The sequence below is a fragment of the Rhinoraja longicauda genome, chromosome 3 (genome assembly GCF_053455715.1).
Source record: "Rhinoraja longicauda isolate Sanriku21f chromosome 3, sRhiLon1.1, whole genome shotgun sequence".
Classification (NCBI taxonomy): domain Eukaryota; kingdom Metazoa; phylum Chordata; class Chondrichthyes; order Rajiformes; family Arhynchobatidae; genus Rhinoraja; species Rhinoraja longicauda.
The window spans coordinates 89,585,224-89,608,418 of NC_135955.1; the positions used below are offsets into that span (position 1 = coordinate 89,585,224).

General features: G+C 43.0%; 1 protein-coding gene across 8 annotated transcripts in view; it reads right to left on the minus strand.

The window, feature by feature from the left end:
* LOC144592173 (ceramide transfer protein) overlaps positions 1 to 23,195 on the minus strand; it is an 89,685-nt gene that overhangs the window by 47,299 nt on the left and 19,191 nt on the right. For all 8 annotated transcript variants that reach the window (XM_078396635.1, XM_078396633.1, XM_078396637.1 and 5 more), the window contains exon 3: positions 7,513 to 7,629. In XM_078396635.1, the coding sequence (XP_078252761.1) occupies positions 7,513 to 7,629 (117 nt within the window). The remainder of the gene's footprint in view (positions 1 to 7,512; positions 7,630 to 23,195) is intronic.

The window sequence follows — 23,195 nt, forward strand, 5'->3', positions numbered from 1 at the left end:
TCCACTAGGGTCAGTTTTTTTAAACGTTTACCAAGCCAATTAACCTACAAACTTGTACGTCTCTGGAGTGTGGGAGGAAACCGAAGATCTCGGAGAAAACCCACGCAGACCACGGCGAGAACGTACAAACTCCGTACAGACAGCACCCGTAGTCAGGATCGAACCCGGGTCGCTGTAAGGCAGCATCTCTACCTCTGCACCACCGTGACTGCCCAAATCGTTGTCATCATTGAAACAAAATTGCAACACTTGCACACTATGCCAAAAAGCCTTAGTGCAGTCATATGTTTCACGTAAAGTGCATATGTGAACACAAAACAAGGCACAGCAATCTAATCTCTAGCCACTTACTATATGAAGAGAGGATAAAGATGAAGGCTCCTGGGCTGCCACTGCACGGCAGAAGTCTCTTGATAAGTTCTTGATTAGGAAGGGTGTTAAAGGTTTTGGGGAGAAGGCAGGAGAAGGGGATTGAGAAGGAAAAATAGATCAGCCACGATTTAATGGCAGACTCGATGGGTTGAATGGCCTAATTCTGCTCCTATGTGTTATGGCCTTATGGATTAGGCAGCATCCCTGGAGCACATGGATAGGTGACATTTTGGGTTGGGACCCTTCCTCAGATCAATTGATCTTGTACTACCGTTACCCAAGACAAATGCGAGATGCAGTTCCTTAGATTTGCGTGTGGCGTCACTCTGGCAATGGAAGAGGCTAAGGAGGAAAAGGTCAGTAGGGGTCCAGCAGGTTTTGGCGGACAGAGTGCAGGTAGTTGGCAACATGGTTGCCTGGTCTCAGCGATGTAAAGGTGATCACACCAAGAATACCAATTGCAGCAGATGAAGTTTGAAAAGGTGCATGCGAGCTTCTATCTCGCCTGGTAGGGCCACTGGATGGAGGAGAGGGAGATGGTGTGACCTGTCACCCAGTGCACACCCAATTTTTTTCACCCATCCACCCTCTCAGTCGCCTTGCTTCTTTCTCTTCCATTGTCCATCTCAGAGTCCTTCATTTCCCTTTCCTCCCCCTCACCTCTACCTACATTCCTCCCCCTGGCTTTACATTTCACTACTGTTCTTACCTTATCCAACATCCTTAGTCTTTCACGTGTTGGAAGAAACTGCGCCTGCTGGTTTATACCAAAGACGGACACAAAGTGTTGGAGCAACTCAGCGGGCCAGGAAGCATCTCTGGAGAAAGGGGATGGGTGATGTTTTGGGTTGGAACCCTTCTTCAGACTGGAGTTTGTCCAAGGAACTAGCAGTCTGAAGAAGGATTCTAACCCGAAACGTCACCCAGTCTTTTTCTCCAGAGATCCTGCCTATCCCACTGAATTAATCCAGCACTTTTTGTGTCTATCCTTTGTCTTTTGTTTCCACTTACACCACTCATTTGTAAATTAAAGCCTCGCTCACCTGTATCGAGCTACCACTTGCCAGGCTCTGTCCAGTCCAGACCTCTCTTTATCCAGCTTTCCCCATGTCCGAATGTTGCCTGATCCACCGAGTTCCTCCAGCACTTTGTGTTTGCATCTACAACTGCTTGTGTACATCAATGCTTTGCTTGCGTTTCAATGTAACCTGCAGAGGGCGCTGTGCAATACGTGCATGCAAGCCTGATGCAGCAAAAGGTTACTAATGGTCATTGACTGAGAATAAACTCTGGTACTTCTGTTAATCAGTTCAGAATTGGTTAAGATGTCAGCTTTGGAAATCTGACAGTGCCACAAAAGAGAGAAAGATGTCAGCTCTTGAAGAATTTTAAAAGGGAAAATATATATATTTTAAATGAAAGATGGAAATGACAGAATTTAACATGTTTTTGTTGCACAGCATTAGTTCTCCCAGTTCAAATAGAATACTCAGAGGGAAATAGCTTTTCCTGTCTTAACCAGTGAGCGATCTATTACACTGATGCCTCAACTTAATTCGGTATGCCAAGCAATCAAAAAAAAAGTCAGGCATCATACCAAGATCTAACAATGGTATTTTTCTGCTCAACAGCCACTTAATTGGTGATCAATTCATCTATACACATTTCCACTGTCTCATGCTTGTTGAGAAGATTATTGCAGCAATCTCTCCTGCAAAATTAAATATCAGGAATCACATTAATATCTTTTCCTCCAGGGAGGATATTTTATGCAGACTAAGTGTACAATAGTTTAGGCATTTCATGAAGGGTGGACGCAAAAATATTGTGAAATCTAGAAACTAATGAGCGAGTCTCACCTCCTCGAGCTTCAAACACATGCCTCACTGATACTCAAACAACTGCTGGCTTGGACAGGACAATGTCTCACCACCCTACCACGACAGCGGACGAGACAAACAATTAGCCGTGATACAATTAAGGCTGTCTGCGGGTGGGGCAGTAAAAGTCAATTAAATCCTTTTCAGAATCCACTGCAGTTTCTTACAGCAGACAAGCGAATGCTAAAATTACATTTTATAATTTTGTAAAGTTTTTCTGGCATCAGTCTCATTATGATAGATAACGCATTAACTATCAGGGGCAACAAGGTGGCACAGCGGTAGAATTGCTGTCTTACAGTTCCAGAGACCTGGGTTTGATCCTGACTATGGGTGCTGTCTGTATAATTTGTACGTTCTCCCCGGGACCACCTGGGTTTTCCCCGGGTGCTCCAGTTTCCTCCCACATTCTGAATACATTCAGGTTTGTAGGTTAATTGGGTTCAATTGTAAATTGTCCCTAGTGTGTAGGATAGTGCTTGTGTACGAGGATCGCTGGTCGGCATGGATTCGGTGGGCTGAAGGGCCCGTTTCCACACTGGATCTCTAAACTAAACTAAAAATCATTGAAACAAATCATGAACGTTCTGTAAACAATAGCTTGATGTCAAATGCATTGACAATCTATAAAGCTTTTTCTAATATTAACTCAAGGGCTACAAATATACTGTTTTGATTGTTTTAAATGAATGGGAAGTGGATCATACCGATAATTTCACAATTGCCACAAACAAAATGTCACAGCATGAAACATCAGAGGAAGAGGCCCTTTGGTCACTGAATCTGCACCAACACCAATTTGTACTAAATCTACATTAATCCTTTATTTTAAAAATTCAGTCCACATCCTCACCAACTCTTTCCAGATTCTACCACTCACCGCATACGACAGCGGCCATTAATCCATTAACACAATGAATGTTGCTAAAAATATTTAAAAACTATTAAAAAAATATTCAGGTGCTTGAAAACGACAAACTTCAAAACTCCCTTGTCATGAATTCAGTCTACAAATTACGTGCAAGTTTTATCGTTCCCTTATTGCCCACATAGAGATCAGTGATCTACAATCTCAAACCTCAGCTTCCCAATGGGATGAAGGTGCCTCCAAACTGTTATACAATTGGCTATTTCTATATTTAGGCCCAACATTGAAGGGGCGGCAAGGTGGCACAGCGGTAGAATTGCTGCCTTACAGTTCCAGAGACCTGGGTTTGATCCTGACTATGGGTGCTGTCTGTACAGTTTGTACGTTCTCCCCAGGACACCACATTTCCAAGACTTTATGATGACCGAGTTGTCAGGAAAAGCATAGCTCACTAACGTCCTTTGGAAATGGAAATAAACTCTCCTTTTATTAACTCTTAACTGTGTGCTTATGTTAATGAAGTTAACAAGCCATTTCAAAAACTTTAAAAAAGCAAAACCTGACATCGATTTCAAACTGCTGGAGGAACTCTGGATCTGAGTTCAATGCAGCATCTATGTGGCGGTATATCACGGCAGAGTAGCGGTAGAATTGCTACCTTTCAGTGCCGGAGACCCGGGTTCGATCCTGACTACCGGTGCTGTCTGTACGGAGTTTGTACGTTCTCCCCGTCACTGCATGGGTTTTCTCCAAGATCTTCAGTTTCCTCCCACACTCCAAAGACGTGCAGGTATGTAGGTTAATTGGCTTGGTGTACGTGTCAATTGTCCCTACAGTGTGTTGTACTAATATGCGGGGATCGCTGGTCAGTGCGGACTCGGTGGGCTGAAGGGCCTGTTTCCGCGCTGTAACTCTGAACTAAACTAAACTATGGAGGGAAATGGACAGATGTTGTTTTGTGTCAGAATCCTTCTTCAAGATATGAATAAAGTGGAGAGAGGTAATAGAAAGATGAAGGAGAGGGGCCAGGAGCAGAAAAATATGGTGGAACAGGAGCTAGGTAACCTACAACCCGATGGCATGAAAAATAAATTCTCCAATTTCAGATAAAGTTCACATCTAGTGATCTACTTTCCTCTTTCCATTCCCCAACCCCCCCCCCCCCCCCCCACCACCATCCTCTAATTTCACAGTTCCATTCCGTCCTCCACCTGCTTCTGCTCATCATTCACCCATATCCCCTATGGGTCACTTATTTCAGCACCCCCATCAAGGGATATGGGGAGAAGGCAGGAATGGGGTACATCACATTGAACTCCGGTGTTGTCTCGACGGGCTGAATGGCCTCCTCCGGCACCTATTTTCTATGTATCTATGTACCATCTACTCAGCGTCCTTCCCTGGTTCAACGGAGATGCGACCTTTATCGTGTCGTATCTCCGTTCGCGCTACGGCCTAACACCGTGGAGTCGGCGGCCTCCAGCTGGGATCGACCTTGAAGACTCCGGTCGCAGGGCCTGGACTTACCATCTCGGAGGCTTCGGCCGTGGGCCCTGCAGACCGCAACATCTGGATCGCAAATTTGAGGAAGGATATTCTTGCTATTGAGGGCGTGCAGCGTAGGTTTACTAGGTTAATTCCCGGGAATGGCGGGACTTTCCTATGTTGAAAGACTGGAGTGACTAGGTTTGTATACACTGGAATTTAGAAGGATGAGAGGGGATCTTATCGAAACGTATAAGATTATTAAGGGGTTGGACATGTTAGAGGCAGGAAACATATTCCCAATGTTGGGGGAGTCCAGAACCAGGGCCACAGTTTACGAATAAGGGGTAGGCCATTTAGATGAGGAAAAACTTTTTTAGTCAGAGAGTTGTGAATCCGTGGAATTCTCTACCTCAGAAGGCAGTGGAGGCCAATTCTCTGAATACATTCAAGAGAGAGCTAGATAGAGCTCTTAAGGATAGCGGAGTCAGGGGGTATGGGGAGAAAGCAGGAACGGGGTACTGATTGAGAATGATCAGCCATGATCACATTGAATGGCGGTGCTGGCTCGAAGGGCCGAATGGCCTACTCCTGCACCTATTGTCTATTGTCTATTGTCCCTGGCTGGCGACCGGCTTTCGGGAGCTCCAGCCATAGCAGCTTCGACCACCCCGAAGCGCGAGGCTTGATCGACCCGCTCGCAGGCCCTTCATCGCCCTGCGTGGCTCGGCCGCGGCACTTCATCGGCCTGCTCGGCTCGGGCCTGGGACTTTCCATCGCCCGGTGGGGGCTTCAAAAGTCGGGAGCCTCGATCGCCTCGTGGCACCACGGGAGAAGAATGAGGAGATAAGACTTTTCTTTGCCTTCCATCACAGTGAGGGTGTGCCTGGAGCAATCACTGTGATGGCTGTTTGTGTTAAAATTGTAAGTGTGTGTCTTGTGTTCTTTATTGTCTACTGCTGGACCCTGACACGAGAGGACGCTGGCGCTATTTGTTCGCCGCTTCTCCGTCAGGACAGTTCGTCTGTTTGTTTTTATGTCTTGACCGTTTTGTAAAGCGTCTTTGAGCACTTGGAAAAGCGCTATATAAAATAAATGTTTATTATTATTATTATTATTAAGGTCCCTGGAGATGATGGTGCCAAGGAACTTAAGTGACTCCACAGATGTGACTGATGCTGATGGTGAGTGAGGGAGGGGAGGGGGAGCTCTCCTAAAGACTACAATCAATTCCACTATCTTAAGAGCATTGAGCTCCAGGTTGTTACGATGGCACCAGGACGCCAGCTGTGTCACTTCCTGTCTGTAGGCAGATTCCTCCCCATCCTGGATCAGTCCATTCAGGGTTGTGTCGTCCGCAAACTTGAGAAGTTTGACAGAGGAGTCTGTGGAGGTGCAGTCGTTGGTGTAGAGAGAGTAAAGGAGAGGGGAGAGTACGCAGCCTTGCGGTGCTCCTATGCTGAGGGTCTGCGGGCCCGAGATGTGCTTTCCCAGCCTCACATGCTGCTTCCTGTCCGTCAGGAAGTTGGTGATCCACTGACAGAGGGGTTCAGGCACAGTCAACTGGGAGAGTTTGACGTGCAGTAGCTGTGGCACAATGGTGTTGAATGCAGAGCTAAAATCCATAATCAAAATCCTGGCATAGGTCCCCTGGCGATCCAGGTGCTGGAGGATGAAGTGCAGGCCTAGGTTGACAGCGTCATCCACAGATCTATTGGCTCGGCATGCAAACTGCAGAGGGTCCAGCAGGGGGTTTGTGATATTTTTCAGCTGGGCCAGCACGTTTTTCAAGGGTCTTGATGATTACAGAGGTCTGCAATAGGCCTGTGGTCTTTAAGACCAGTAATCTTTGTATTTTGGGGTTCAGGAACTATAATGGTGACTTTGAAACAGGCAGGGACAGTGCAGGTTTGCAGGGACTAGTTGAAAATGTCTGTGTAGACTGGTGCCAGTTGTTCGGCACAGAGCTTGAGGGTAGAGGGAAACATAGTCCGGTCCTGGACACTTCCGGCATTTCTGTCTCCTGAATAGCTTCTCCACCTCCTCAATTTCTATTGTTGGAGATGGAGAAGTGGCCAGACTGATGTTGGGCAGCAAGGAGGGGCTAGGTAGTGCACAAGGGCCCAATCTTTGCAGACTGGAGTCAGGCTGTAAGTGGGTGTGAAGTGGTGAGGGGTGGGTGTGGAAGGGCCCAGTCTTCGCAGACTGGAGTCAGACCATAAGTAGGTGTGAAGTGGTGATTGGGGAGGAGTGAGTGGGGGAGTATGTTTGTTTATCAAACCTGCAGTAGAACTCGTTCAGGTTGTTGGTCAGCTGATGATTGTCCGCGGGGGGGGGGGGTTCCTCTTGCAGCTAGTGATTTCTTACAAGCCCTTCCACATTGATGAGGAGTCATTAGTTGAGAACTTGCTCCTCAACTTCTCAGAGTACCTATCCTTGCTCATCTTGTTTTTACTCTTCCTAATTATTTTCTGTTTTCTATTTATTTAATACCAAATACTTTTTGCGACAACCTCAAATAGCACCTTTTATACCGCAAATCGGAGGCATACAATTCTAAGTAGTTAAAGACCGCGTACATTAACATAAACAAAGTTCTTATTAAATAACCAGGAGCTTCTGCCAACTTTCCCTTCCTTCAAAGCTTTCCCAAGTCAATTAGAAGTACAAGTTTCCATGCATAATTCGAATATCTGTACCTTGATTTGTACACGTGACAATAATAGACCTTTGATATTCTATACCTAATTTTCAATTACTGGAATATATTCAAAGATGATAGTGTACTTCCATTCATTCAATGTAGAACTAGGAGCAAGAAACTAATTGTTTAATACTTGGATTGAAAATCAGTTATAATTCTTTTTAAAATTATACTTCAGAGTAAATGTTAAAATGTCATTGTACCTTATGTTGCTCGATAGCCTCTATCCACTGCTGTCGATGTTCTGGGGCTTGAGCACGCAGGTACCACACACTATCATTCACACTGATATCAAAGCGACATTCATCAAATTCATGGGGCTGCGGAGAAGTATACAGAACATAATTAGACTGGATTCATTCAAGAGCATGAAGATGTAATAGCTTAGCTTCTTTTATAAATACAGCACAGAATAGGCCCTTTGGCCCACCAAGTCCGCACCGCCCAGCAATTCCCGCACACCAACACTTATACCTACACACATCAGGGACAAAATTATACCAAGCCAATTAACCTACAAACCTGTACGTCTTTGGAGTGTGGGAGGAAACTGAAGATCTCGGAGAAAACCCACACAGGTCACGGGGAGAACGGACAAACGACATCCTTAGTCGGGATCGAAACCGGGTCTCTGGCGCTGTAAGGCAGTAAGTCTACCGCTGCGCCACTGTGCCACCCACATCAGTTGTCAACGAAAAATACATTTTCTGTTTGTATGGAATAAAAACATTTCCAGTACAACTGATACATTTTAAGTACTAGACTCTTTATCGTATGTGGCTCTTACATTAAGCAAGTTTGGCCACCCCTGTACTAGAGTAAAACAATATTATTCAACTCCAGTGGCCAATTCTACCCTCCAGTGGCCTTGACATCCATCATCATGAAATGTTTTGAGAGGCTCGTTATGGAGCGCAATCAATCCAGTCAACCCAGCGGCCTTGACCCACTACAGTTCGCCTAGCGCCACAACAGGTCTACAGACGATGCCATTGCCCTAGCCCTACACTCATCCCTGGAACACCTGGATAAAAGAGACACCTACATCAGACTCCTATTCATAGACGACAGATCCTCGACTTCCTGACCAACAGACCCCAATCAGTGAGAACAGGGGACAAATTATCCTCTACAATAATCCTCAACACTGGTGCTCTGCAAAGGCTGAGTTCTCAGCCCCCTTCTTTACTCCTTGTACCCTAACAACTGTGCAGCCATATACAAATCTAATTCAATTTTCAAATTCGCACACGACACCACTGTTATGGGCCGGATAGCAAGTAATAGACAATAGACAATAGGTGCAGGAGTAGGCCATTCAGCCCTTCGAGCCAGCACCGCCATTCAATGCGATCATGGCTGATCACTCTCAATCAGTACCCCGTTCCTGCCTTCTCCCCATACCCCCTCACTCCGCTATCCTTAAGAGCTCTATCCAGCTCTCTCTTGAAAGCATCCAACGAACTGGCCTCCACTGCCTTCTGAGGCAGAGAATTCCACACCTTCACCACTCTCTGACTGAAAAAGTTCTTCCTCATCTCCGTTCTAAATGGCCTACCCCTTATTCTTAAACTGTGGCCCCTTGTTCTGGACTCCCCCAACATTGGGAACATGTTTCCTGCCTCTAATGTGTCCAATCCCCTAATTATCTTATATGTTTCAATAAGATCCCCCCTCATCCTTCTAAATTCCAGTGTATACAAGCCCAATCGCTCCAGCCTTTCAACATACGACAGTCCCGCCATTCCGGGAATTAACCTAGTGAACCTACGCTGCACGCCCTCCATAGCAAGAATATCCTTCCTCAAATTTGGAGACCAAAACTGCACACAGTACTCCAGGTGCGGTCTCACCAGGGCCCGGTACAACTGTAGAAGGACCTCTTTGCTCCTATACTCAACTCCTCTTGTTATGAAGGCCAACATTCCATTGGCTTTCTTCACTGCCTGCTGTACCTGCATGCTTCCTTTCATTGACTGATGCACTAGGACACCCAGATCTCGTTGAACTCCCCCTCCTCCTAACTTGACACCGTTCAGATAATAATCTGCCTTTCTATTCTTACTTCCAAAGTGAATAACCTCACACTTATCTACATTAAACTGCATCTGCCATGTATCCGCCCACTCACACAACCTATCCAAGTCACCCTGCAGCCTTATTGCATCTTCCTCACAATTCACACTACCCCCCAGCTTAGTATCATCTGCAAATTTGCTAATGGTACTTTTAATCCCTTCGTCTAAGTCATTAATGTATATCGTAAATAGCTGGGGTCCCAGCACCGAACCTTGCGGTGCCCCACTGGTCACTGCCTCCCATTCCGAAAGGGACCCATTTATCCCCACTCTTTGCTTTCTGTCTGTCAACCAATTTTCTATCCATGTCAGTACCCTACCCCCAATACAATGTGCCCTAATTTTGCCCACTAATCTCCTATGTGGGACCTTGTTGAAGGCTTTCTGAAAGTCGAGGTACACCACATCCACTGACTCTCCCCTGTCAATTTTCCTCGTTACATCCTCAAAAAATTCCAGTAGATTTGTCAAGCATGATTTCCCCTTCGTAAATCCATGCTGACTCGGAATGATCCTGTTACTGCTATCCAAATGCTCAGCAATTTCGTCTTTTATAATTGACTCCAGCATCTTCCCCACCACTGATGTCAGACTAACTGGTCTATAATTACCCGTTTTCTCTCTCCCTCCTTTCTTAAAAAGTGGGATAACATTTGCTATTCTCCAATCCACAGGAACTGATCCTGAATCTATAGAACATTGAAAAATGATCTCCAATGCTTCCACTATTTCTAGAGCCACCTCCTTAAGTACCCTGGGATGCAGACCATCAGGCCCTGGGGATTTATCAGCCTTCAGTCCCATCAGTCTACCCAAAACCATTTCCTGCCTAATGTGGATTTCCTTCAGTTCCATCACCCTAGGTTCTCCGGCCCCTAGAACATTTGGGAGATTGTGTGTATCTTCCTCAGTGAAGACAGATCCAAAGTAACGGTTTAACTCGTCTGCCATTTCTTTATTCCCCATAATAAATTCCCCTGCTTCTGTCTTCAAGGGACCCACATTTGCCTTGACTACTCCTTTCCTCTTCACGTACCTAATAAAACTTTTGCTATCCTCCTTTATATTATTGGCTAGTTTACCCTCGTACCTCATCTTTTCTCCCCGTATTGCCATTTTAGTTAACTTTTGTTGCTCTTTAAAAGAGTCCCAATCCTCTGTCTTCCCACTCTTCTTTGCTATGTTATACTTCCTCTCCTTAATTTTTATGCTGTCCCTAACTTCCCTTGTCAGCCACAGGTGTCTCTTACTCCCCTTAGAGTCTTTCCACCTCTTTGGAATAAATTGATCCTGCAACCTCTGCATTATTCCCAAGAATACCTGCCATTGCTGTTCTACCGTCTTCCCTGCTAGGGCCTCCTTCCAGTCAATTTTGGCCAGCTCCTGCCTCATGCCTCTGTAATCCCCTTTGCTATACTGTAATACTGACACTTCCGATTTTCCCTTCTGCCTTTCCATTTGCAGACTAAAACTTATCATGTTGTGATCACTGCCTCCTAATGGCTCTTTTACCTCTAGTCCCCTTATCAGATCAGGATCATTACACAACACTAAATCCAGAATTGCCTTCTCCCTGATGAGACGTAGTACAGGATGAAGATTCAGAACCTCATAACCTGGTGTCGAGAACAACCTTTCTCTCAATGTCAGAAAGACAAAGGAGATAGTGATCGACTTCAGGAAGCAAAGCGGAACACATACCCCGGTTTGCATTGACGGTGCCAAAGTAGAGATGGTTGAAAAAATCAAATTCCTACGAGTCAATATCACCAACAATTTCTCCAGGACCACCCATATTGAAGCAACGACCTAGAAAGCACAACAACACCTCTACTTCCTTAGAAGGCTGAGGAAGTTTGGCATGTTTCCTACATCTCTCACCAACTTCTATAGATGCACCATAGAAACTATTTAATCAGGATGCATCACAGCTTGGTTTGGGAACAGCTCCGTCCAAGACCGCTAGAAAATGCAGCGAATTGTGGATGCAGCCCAGCCCATCACACAAGCCAATCTCCCTTCTATTGACTCCATTTATACCTCGAGCTAACCACTTATGAGGTGTTTGCGCAGTAATCAACCAGAACCAGAAGCTGCCTCAACAAGGCCAGCAGCATAATCAAGAACGAGTCGTACCCTGGCCACTCCCTCTTCTCCCCTCTCCCATCCGGCAAAAGGTATAGAAGTATGACAATGCACACCTCCAGATTCAGGTACAGTTTCTTCCCAGCTATTATCAGGCAACTGAATCATCCAAGCACAACCAGTGAGCAGTCCTGAACTACTATCCACCTCATTGGTGACCCTCGGACAATCCTTGATCAGACTTTGCTGGCTTTACCCTTCATTAAACGTTATTCCCTTTCTCATGTATATATCTATGCACTGTAAATTGCTCGATTGTAATCATGTATTGTCTTTCCACTGACTGGATAGCACGCAACAACAGCTATTCACTGTACCTTGGTATAAACAAACGTGTCAGTTAGTTTATCATGTGACGTGTTTAAATGTGACAAAAATAGTTGAAACGTGATAATAAACTAAACACAAACTAAAACTGAACTGAAACTAAAATTATTTCATTTAAAATTAGAATCCTGTACACATACACACACTCCTATTATGTATGAAGATAAACACAAAATGCTGGAATAACTCAGCGGGACAGGCAAGGAATGGGTAACGTTTTGGGTCGAGACCCTTCTTCAGACTCTGAAGTCTGAAGAAGGGTCTCAACCAGAAACATCACCCATTCCTACTTTTCAGAGTTGCTCCAGCATTTTGTGTCTATCTTCAGTGTAAACCAGCATCTGCAGTTCCTTCCTACAGATTCCTACATTCCTATGATTTTTATTGTGTGAAAAATGTGCCATGCCAAGTGAAACAAATCATATGGGGACTGCTCTTCTTGGGTTAGGATTTACCAAGCAATTCATAAAAGAGATCACAAGAAAAGCACATGGGGCACTAAAGATGAATGAAAATTAATGAACCAATATAAACTTGAACACAGGGATGGACCATCAGGAGGAGAATAGTCTCATGATCAAATAGAACGATGCATAAGCCCAAGTTCAGGGCAACATTTCAATTAATTTGCAACCATCAATTTCCATCAGTTTAGCACATTGTTACTAATAAACCAATCACATTGTGCTAAAATACTGCATTCATTAAAGTCTTGTTCTCCACTGGTTCTTGATGTTAACTACCTAAAAGTAAATCTTTTAACGCTACTTGTTTTGGCACAGGAAGCCAAAGTTAACAATGGTGATCCTACAAACAGCTGGAGGTTGAGCAGCATATGTGAGGGGAGGGGAAGAATTGTTGACATTTCGAGTCAAAATCCTGCATCAGGACTGCTCCAGATTTTTGTCTTGTCTCTTCACTTAACAATGATGACCTTTTGCCATTGGCTGGTTCAGACTAATATACAAATTGACAATTCCACAAGGGCAAACTTATCCAACTGATTAAATAATAGTTTTCATAAATTGTGCACATTAAAAACTAATTTAAAGAAACACAGTAAGTTGGTCTTCATATTTACAGCAACAGACAGATTTATAAAATGAGTTGCTAAAGATGAACAAGGATCAGCTCACTGTAATATAGCTTCTACATATAGCTTCTACGGCTCTGAATAATTCTTTGACAGTAAAGGCAATTTAAGATTTAACGGGTTTCCCTGGGACTTTAGTTTGCTAGAAATGTTACAAATGCTTAATTTATCAAAATCAATTCAGTCAGCTTCAAAGTCGTACTTTTTGATGGAAAATAGTGAAATCACTGCCAAATTTGAATAGCTTGGTTCAAAATTCACCACTGCCAGGCTAAAGCTTTTTAATAAGCTGACATAAATTATTACTTGTATTTACATTTGAAAAGCTTGAAAAATGGACAACAGCACACAGAATTCCACTGCAAAACCAGACCAAAAAAGTGTTACGATTCACTTACTGCATTCCTCCCCCAAAGCAACCAAACAAAAAAAAAATCACCTGTTTCAAAGTGCTTTTGTTTTACAGCTGGAGTCCCAAAACATTATCTGCCAAAGACATGAGAACAACACTTGCAATAAAATCAGTAACAAAGCCTTGCAAGCAAATTGCCATGGCCTTTGTCCTACAACAGATTGTGATATTGCATCAAAGAAGGGTCGAGACCCGAAACGTCACCCATCCTTTTTCTCCTGAGATGCTAGACACAAAATGCTGGAACTACTCAGCGGAACAGGCAGCATCTCTGGAGAGAAGGAATGAGATGCTGCCTGACCTGCTGAGTTACTCCAGCACTTTGTGTCAGTGGTATAAACCAGCATCTGCAGTTCTTTGTTCCCACATTGCAATATTGCGTGATGACAGCATTGCCGTTTTGCTACTCTGGAGCACTGCAGTACTCACGGCTAGTGATCCAACAACAAAAGTTTAATGACCACTTCTAGGGTTGGGTAATGCAAAATAATTTTGAACAAAGCAAATGAGTAATGTTGATCGTAAAATTGGTGAATTAGATAGTCTACCAATGTTCTGCAGCGGCAGAAATCTGGCATGAATATGATCTGCAGCAAACTGGATGATTTTTAATGCTCCTGTGAAATGGCGCAGCAGACCACTGAATTCGAGTAAGATTCATAAATTGAGGTTTTGTCAGTGACTCCCTAATGAGACTTTTCAGATAATAAAAATTCCAATGATCAACTTTTAAAGTAAAAATAGTTTCAACACCAATGTTTCTTTTTTGTTCACTGTTAATAGGATTTCTAATCATTGCCAAATTTTAGTCTTTTTCAGAAGTTGAGGAATTGTGTTAATACTTCACATTCTGTACTGCTGGTTTACCTTAATCTTAAATGGGAAACTTTAATTTCTCGTAACAATTACTAGCAAAAAGCATAGATTCCCTGGAGTTGTGGTACCTGAAGCCCAAGTACAAGCATGTCGTAGAGTTGTGGATGTAGTTCAATCCCTCACAATACAATACACTACAATATATCTTTATTGTCATTGTACAGGGGTCCAACGAGATTGGGAATGCGCCTCCCATACGATGCAATAAATCAAGTAGCTAATCAGTATTAATTTAAACAACCCCAATGAAACAAATTAGAACAGTTTTAAAACAGAATAAAGTGCAAGTAGGTCTGTGCCGGTTCACTGTGCGATGTGACCATCCGGCTCAGCAGGACCGGTTCATAGCAGCTATGGCCCTGGGGATGAAGCTGTTCCTGAGTCTGGAGGTGCGGGCGTAAAAGGCCTTGTATCGTCTGCCCGATGGTAGAAGTTCGAACAGACTGTTGCAGGGGTGTGAAGAGTCTTTGTGGATGTTGGTGGCTTTTCTGAGGCATCATGTATTGTAGATGCCCTCCAAGGCTGTTAGCTGTGTTCCGATAGTCTTCTGAGCTCTATGGACTACCCGCTGAAGAGCTTTCCTATCTGCCTCCGTGCAGCTGAGATACCACACAGGGATGCCATGTGTTAGGATGCTCTCTATGGTGCAGCGGTAGAAGGTCGTTAGCAGCTGTTGGGGTAGACCAGACTTTTTCAGTGTTCTTAGGTAGAACAGTCGTTGCTGCGCCTTCTTGACCAGCGCAGCAGTGTTAGTGGACCATGTTAGGTCCTCCGAAATGTGAGTGCCCAGAATCTTGAAGCTGGACACTCTCTCCAGACTGCTTCTACACTTCTCGATGGAGACGTGTAGATGGAGTCTCGGGAAAGCAGCCGACACAATCAAAGCCCTTTCCCACCCCAGTCATTCCTTCTTCTTTCCACTTCTGTTGGTCGGAGAATATAGAAGCTTGAAGCGCACACCACCAGACTCAGGAACAGCTTTTTGCCCAGTTGTCAGGCTCCTGAACAGTTCTTCCATAACTTTGGGTATTGTCCAATTTACCTCTCCCTCATTGCAGATATTTTACATCGTCAATGGAACTGTTGTGCTATAATGCTGAGATCTATATTCTGCCCTCTGCATCTTTCCCTTTGCTCTACTTACGGCACTTGTGTTTGACTTGATAGTATTTGTCTATAGACTTATCTGATTTGATTGGATAGCATGCAAAACAAAGCTTTTCGCTGTATCTTGGCACACATCACAAGTAGATTAGCATGTTACTAGGATTTGAAGAGTTCAGTTACAGGAGACTGAAATAGCCGGGACTGTTAAAGTAAGGTTCAGGAAAAAGCGTGCTTAATATCATTGTGTTTTGTTAAAAATAAGAAACGGCTTCCAATGACAAAGATTTATGGCAATTGGCAAAAGAACTAAAGAGCATTTGTGGAAAATATTTATACAGCAAGTGATTATAATGTGTATCACCTGTTTACATGTGCTTTGGCGGAAACAGATTCAAACACAACCTTCAAAAGAACATATGTACAAATATCTTTTGGGGGGGGGGGGTAAAGAAATACATCTCTCTGGGGAAAGAGCATAGGGTTGGGATTGATTACCTTAGATGGGAAAGGAAGAAAATTAAAACATCCAAGAGAACCTTTCCTCAAAACCCTCTGAATCAGAAACCAACTCGTTCCAAAATCTCCAGACCAGGTTATAACTAATCGTCCAAAATACATTTAGCTGTCTGCTGCGAACACAAAATGATAGCTACTTTGGCAGGTTGTTTATATGTATGAGTGTAGTGCTGCTTGATTGTTAGTAACAGCAATAGCTTAATTGTTCCTTTCTGAAAAACATTATACTCCAGATATGCCACCATTGGAACACCAAACCCAAAATCTGGTCATCAAGATGCAAAATAAACAATTAAACTCGTATGTGCTTATAAGATTTAAATATAACAAATACCTCAAAATAATGTACACGTTGAATAAGAGATCATTACATTTCTAAGGATTCCAGACCGGGGCACCTATGTTGAGGACTATTGTAGATGATGATTTGTCACCTATCCTCACTGATTGTGGTCCATTGGTCAGGACGTCGAGGATCCAGTTGCAATGGTGAGTGCTGACACCAAGTTCCACAAGATTGGAGATGAGCTTGGATGGGATAATGGTATTGAAAGCAGACCTGTAGTCTAATGAATACAAGTCTGGTGTCTTACTTATCCTGGCCTTGCAGGGATGAGTGTAGGGCCAGGGAGATGAAAGATCATCTTTGTCATCAAAGAAACAAAGTACACTGATGCGTTTTCTTAATCATCACATCCATGTGAAGGGACCAGGTCAGATACCTTGGAACTTCAAGCTGTCAAGCATCCCCACAGCAGATCCATTGACAAGGACAAGGACAGGATTGGAAGCCTTGTTTCCTTGTGTCAACAACCAACTCTTTCACCTTGCCGACATTAATAACAGGTATAACAGGTATAACAGAGCTTTATTTGTCGTTCGGTACCGAAGTACCGAACGAAACTACATAGCAGTCATAGAAAAAAAAAGAACACAAGACACCATGACTCGGGGTCCTTGGTCCGTTTTCTCTACTTTGAGTCATTCCGTTGTGGATGCAGCAGAATAACAGTGATATCATTTCTGTATTTAAAGATCATGCTAGTGTTATACCTGGCCACACAGTCATGGGTGTACAGGCAGTAGAACAAGGGACTGAGCATACAACCCTGAGGGTTACCAGCATTGAGGGTCAGGATTTGACGAAGTGTGACCAGTTCTGACCAATTGACCGACTGTGATCTGTCGGTCAAGAAATCAAGAAGCTAGTTGCTGATGGAAGCTCCAAGCCCATGGTCCAGACGTTTAGGGATGAGCTTATTTAGTAAAATATTGCGTTGAAGGCTGAGTTGTAAGCCAAACAATAGCTTCCCAATGTATGTCTTCTTATTTACTTGACTTTGGAGATACAGCACAGAAACAGGCCCTTCGGCCCATTGAGTCCGCGTCACCAGCGATCACCCTGTGCACTAGAACGACCCTACACACTTTGAACAATTTTCAATTTTACCGAAGCCAATTAGCTGACAAACCTGTATACGTCTTTGGCGTGTGGAAGGAAACCGGAGCACCCGGTAAAAACCAACACAGTCAAAGGGAGAATGTACAAAATCTGTACGGACACTGCCCGTAGTCAGGACTGAACCCGGGTCTCTGGAGCTGTAAGGCACCAACCCTGCCACTGCGAGGGGGGGGGGGGGGAGGGGGGGAGATGTTAACCAGCTGGTTGGAACAAAGGCCAAAGATAAGAAAGGAATGAAGGTTTGAGAGGTTCGACAAGTTGCAGATTATCAAGTCAGAGGCAGAAAACTGGTGGGGGGGGGGGGGGGGGGAGAGATGAGTGGAGGTGAGAAATTGTAAAATAGTCCAGGCGGGGCACAGGAAGGGAAAGGGGGAAGGTGTTGAGTGGTTATCTGAAATTACAGAAATCAATGTTCATGCCATTGGGATGTAAGCTACCCAGGCGGTATACGAGGTGCTATTCCTCCAGTTTGCATGCCACACACTACATTTATTATTTGGTAAGCTACTTTGCCCACTCCTGATTAAATGTCATGAGAGGATAAAAAATATTACTTCAAATCAAATCCTATTGATCATACTTTAATATATGGAAGCTTGTGAAGGTCATGATTTCATTCAGTCCACAAGTTAACAAAATCAGGTCACAAGACTAAAATAGTTAAACAATAACTTCTACTGGTCTAGAATGATTAAACTATAGATAATTCCATTGATGATCAGCCACAAAAGAAAAATGTCACTGGTGAAAAATAAAAATTGAGCAGCTTATTACTAAGATTTGTAATAAACAAATTTCAAATGCTCACAAACTTGCCTTTCAATTCAAATTTAGTTGAGTTTGTTTTGTATAATGCATGTTGAGTCTTAAAAAGAGCCTGTTTTACCAATCCAATTTAAGTTTTTAATTTAAAAAGATCCTATGTAATTTTGCAATAACAGTGTAAATAATGGGATTACTGATTTTTGGCAAGTTTGCATTCATTGTTTTAAAAAAAATAATGTAAAATTTGAATTCCAATTATAACTTTAGGCCATGCGTTCTCAATAGAAATGGGAGCAAGTATTCGCCACATTGCACCTTGAGCTGCTACCATTCGATAAGATCACGAATGAGCTGATTTTGAGCCACAATTCCTTTTCCTGTCGGGAGTGTAAACTTGAACTGGGGGAGAGGGAAACTTGATATTACAAATCCACAGATCTGTCAGAAAATTTTGAAGATACATAATCCTCTGGGAGAAATAAAGTCTCTATATACCTCTATATAAAGTGGATGACCCTTATTTTGAGACGCAGCCCTCTAGCCCAGGGGAAATATTGTCACAATATTAAAATCTTGCTCATCAAAATATTGTCACAATATTAAAATCTTGCTCATCAAAATCTTGTGCTTCAAAGAAATCGCCTTTCATTCTAAATTCCAGTTTTTGGTCGACTGTACAAAGCTGTTCACGAAAAGACCTTTCCTGATAAATGCCTTTGTCGCTACCTGTGCCATGACTTTTGGCAAACTATGTACATGCATCCCTGAGATACACAAAAAGCAGCAGTAACTCAGTGGGACAAGCAGCATTTCTGGAGAGAAGGAATGGGTGACATTTTGGGTTGAGACCCTTCTTTGAAACGTTACCCATTCATTCTTTCCAGGGATGCTTCCTGTCCTGCTGAGTTACTCCAGCTGTTTCTATCTTCAGTTTAAACTAGCATCTGCAGTTCCAATACATAATTGAATTGAATAAATTTTATTAGCCAAGTATGTAAACAACATACAAGTAACAACACGATATCCAGTAGACAATTAAAAATAAAACATAATTTAAACGTGAAGAATGAAATAAAGTACCAGAGCACAAGGAGGCTACAGACTTTTGGCTGTCGAGTAGAGCTACTGCTCGTAGAAAAAAGCTGGGGTTTTTTTGTCTGGCTTTGGCGGCTTTGACAGTCTGAAGTCCGGAGGCCAATTCTCTGAATGCATTCAAGAGAGAGCTGGATAGAGATCTTAAAGATAACAGAGCCAGGGGGTTTGGGGAGAAGGCAGGAATGGGGTACTGATTGAGAATGATCAGTCATGATCACATTGAATGGCGGTGCTGGCTCGAAGAGCCGAATAGCCTACTCCTGCACCTATTGTCTAATATCTATAAATATGGTAACCATCTCCGCCAATGCCATCAAGGCAAAACACAAGGATAAGGATGCTTGGAGTTCCTTAACAACCCACAACCCAGTCTTTTTAAGTTTTAGTTGTGCTAGGTGGTGGGGAAAGAGTGAAAAAAGGATGTGTGGAGTAAATAAAACGTGACATGTTTGAGATTAACTTGCCCAATTATAAAAAATACATTCTGTTGTTATTGGTCCTCTTCAACCGTTCCTCCCTGAAGAAGATGCTCAACAAACACATGGTTTAGCTCCAAATGACTACCAGCAGCAAATTCATTTTTCTGATTTGATACACTTTTTTTTTTAGATTTAGAGATACAGCGCGGAAACAGGCCCTTCGGCCCATCGAGTCCGCGCCGCCCAGCGATCCCCACACATTAACACTATCCTACACACACTAGGGACAATTTTTACATTTACCCAGTCAATTAACCTACATACCTGTACGTCTTTGGACTTCATCTCAACTTGAAATACCAGGAGTTACACAACATGATCAGCCAGTGCCATTAACTTAGACGCTAATTTTTTTTAAATCCGAGTTCTACAGCACACTTAGTTCCATACCATTACCAAACTTACCCAGCAGCCCATCAAACAGTACATGCCATGCTGTACCAAGCATAAGGGATATTCCTGACCCACATCAAGATAATATGCAGGCAATTTGGCCAGTCTCCTTCACAGAAGGAAAATAAAAGGAGTTGTCCTATGACAAATTGAGTTAAGTACAATCTATTAATTCTTTGACCTAATGTACCACATTATGCAATTTTTGATTCCACTGTAAGGGTTGCCAAAGCCGACATTTGCCAGTCACTTTTCAAATCCTAGATCTTCAAAAAAGTAATACAACGTCTGAAACATTATTTATTCATACTGGTTTACTGTAGAAACGACACATCTTTTAGTAAACGAGGGAGGCCATTCTAAGATGCTTGACAGTTTCTCTGTATCCAATATCCATTGATAAAGGTTAGGGGCGGTACAGTAGTGCAGCAGTAGAGTTACTGCCTTACAGCACCAGAGACCCGAGTTCGATCATGCTTACGAGTGCTGTCTGTACAGATTTTTTACGTTCTCCCTGTGACCATGTGGGTTTTCTCCGGCAGCATCAATTTCCTTCCACATTCCAAAGAAGAACAGGTTTGTAGATTAATTTGCTTTGGTAAAAAAAATTGCCCCGAGTATGTCCCACTAGTGCACGGGATGTTCACTGGTCAGAGCGGACTAGGTGGGCTAAAGGGCCTGTTTCCGTACTGTAACTCTCCAGTCTAACTAAAGTTTCTATAAATATTCTTCTATTTTTATGCATAAGTAAGCAAATTTACAAATAATACAGGGCCTAATGTCTTATGTATGCATTAATGCTATTCACTATTCAATGATGTATTAACTTTTTAAAAAAGTAGACGAAATAGAAAAGACAGGATAGTTTTGATTTTAAAGAGTAGGACAAAGACAGTGGAGGGGAAGAAGCTAAAAAAAAGAATCAGTTTGGAGTTGAGAAAGGACAAGAAGCATAAAGCTTGCTGGGAATTGTCTAAAGGCCCTGCGCAGTTGTAATTTAGGAAAAGCTATCCAGCCAACTATCAAAAGAAGTTATAAAGACAAGATTAGATCAAAGGAAAAGAGCTTATAATGTTTCCAAAGCCCAAGGACTGGAAAAATGTCAAAACTCAGCAAGAGAACAACAGTGTTGATAAGGAAATAAAAAGCAGAATACAAGTTTGGTCTAGCACGAAGCAAAGACATAATAAACAATTTCATAGGTACAAAGGAAAACATTGGGTAAAGTTAACACGCAGTCCTTACAAACTGAGAAAGGGAAGTTATATTGAAGAATATAAAAATACAAAATAAATTGTATGTTTGTATGTACAGAAGGTACAAAAATGCCTTAGAACAGGTCGAGTGAATCTCCAAACCATGAAGACGGTCAAGAATTAAGGTGTTGTTTCCCCACAGATGCGACCCAACCTGCTGGGTAATTCCATCATTCCTTTTTTATTTTAGATTTTCCAGCATGTAGTTTTGTTTAGGTTAAGGTTTATTATTGCCATGTGTACCGAAGTACAGTGAAAGGCTTTGTTTTGCATGTTGTACAAACAGATCAGGTATACTATACAACCAAGTCAAATTGAAGTACAATAGAGCAAAGGGGGCGATACAGAGTGAAAAATATAGTTCTCACCATTGTAGCACATCAGTTCCACAGACACGGTCCAATGTCTGTGGAAGAGTTGAATTGGACAGCACCCTAGTTTTATGGAAGGAATGTTCAGAAGCCTGATAACAGATGGGAAGACGTTGTTACGGAGTCTGTTGCGGTGCCTTTTCAAGCTTCTGTAAACTCTGCCAAATGGGAGCAGGAAGGAGGTGGAATGACCAGGTGGAACAAGTCTTTGATTATAAGAAAATAACTGCAGATGCTGGTACAAATCAGAAGAAGGGTCTCGACCCGAAACGTCACCCATTCCTTCTCTCCCGAGATGCTGCCTGACCTGCTGAGTTACTCCAGCATTTTGTGATTAAAGTCTTTGATTATGTTAGATGCTTTTCCGAGGCAGCGGGAAGTGCAGATAGATTCTGGGAAGTCTAGTCTGTGTGTTGGACTGGACTACATCTACAACTCTCTAAGTCTTGGATAGAGCTGTTCCCAAACCAAGCTGTGAAGCAACCCGACAGTTGGCTTTCTACAGTACATCTGTAGAAGTTAGTAAGAGTCACTGGAGACAAGGCAAATTTCTTCAGTCTTCTCAGGAAGTAGAGGCGCTGGTGTCCTTCTTGGATGTTGCATCAGTGTGGTTGGGCCACAACATATCATTGGTAGCATTAACGCTAAGGAATTTGAATTCTGTCCCATTCTGATCGTGATTCAGCCCAACACAGTGGTGTCACCTGCAAACTTGTAGATGGAATTAAGAGCAGAATTTAGCCGTAGTTATGTGTAAAGGGCATACAGTGGGGGACCGAGAACACATCCTTGCAGGGCACCAGCGTTAAGAATTATTGCGGATATTGTCACCTATCCTCATGGACTGAGGTATGTGGATCAGAAAGTCAATGGTCCAATGCCAGAGGGGGAAGCTGATTCCTAGGTCTAGGCATTTGAGGGGAGTGGATGGCTCGATTATAATCATGTACTGTATTTCCCTAACTGGTTGGCACGCAACAAAAACTTTTCACTGTACATCAGTACACGTGATAATGAATTAAATTTTTAAATGACAGCCTTTGAAATATTTGGACTTTGAGGTGAGAGTGCTATTGCAGAGTCAAGGGTAACACTTGGCAAAATTAGTGTGAAAGTCCAGAGAAAAATACAAGCAAAACGGTACATGATAGGGCACCTTACTCACCATTTGCCTGCAGTGTGCAGTATCAAGTTTCGTTCAAATTGTTGTGCTATTGTGTACCGTTTTGGCTGTATCCCATAAAATAAACATAGCCATTTTGGTCTAATACTTCCGTGTTCAATGTTGTCATTAAACGCGTGCTTCGTTGAATGATGACTCCTAAGGTAAATGCTCAAATTTTCTTCAAGTTAAAGTTTGACCATGCAATAATATTGCTGGCTCGAAGTGCCGAATGGCCTCCTCCTGCACCTATTTTCTATGTTAATATTAAAATTGTGTGTCTTTTTTTCATCAGCCACTGTCACAACAGGAACCCAATGGGTCCACGGGTCGTCTAGTAGCTATTAAA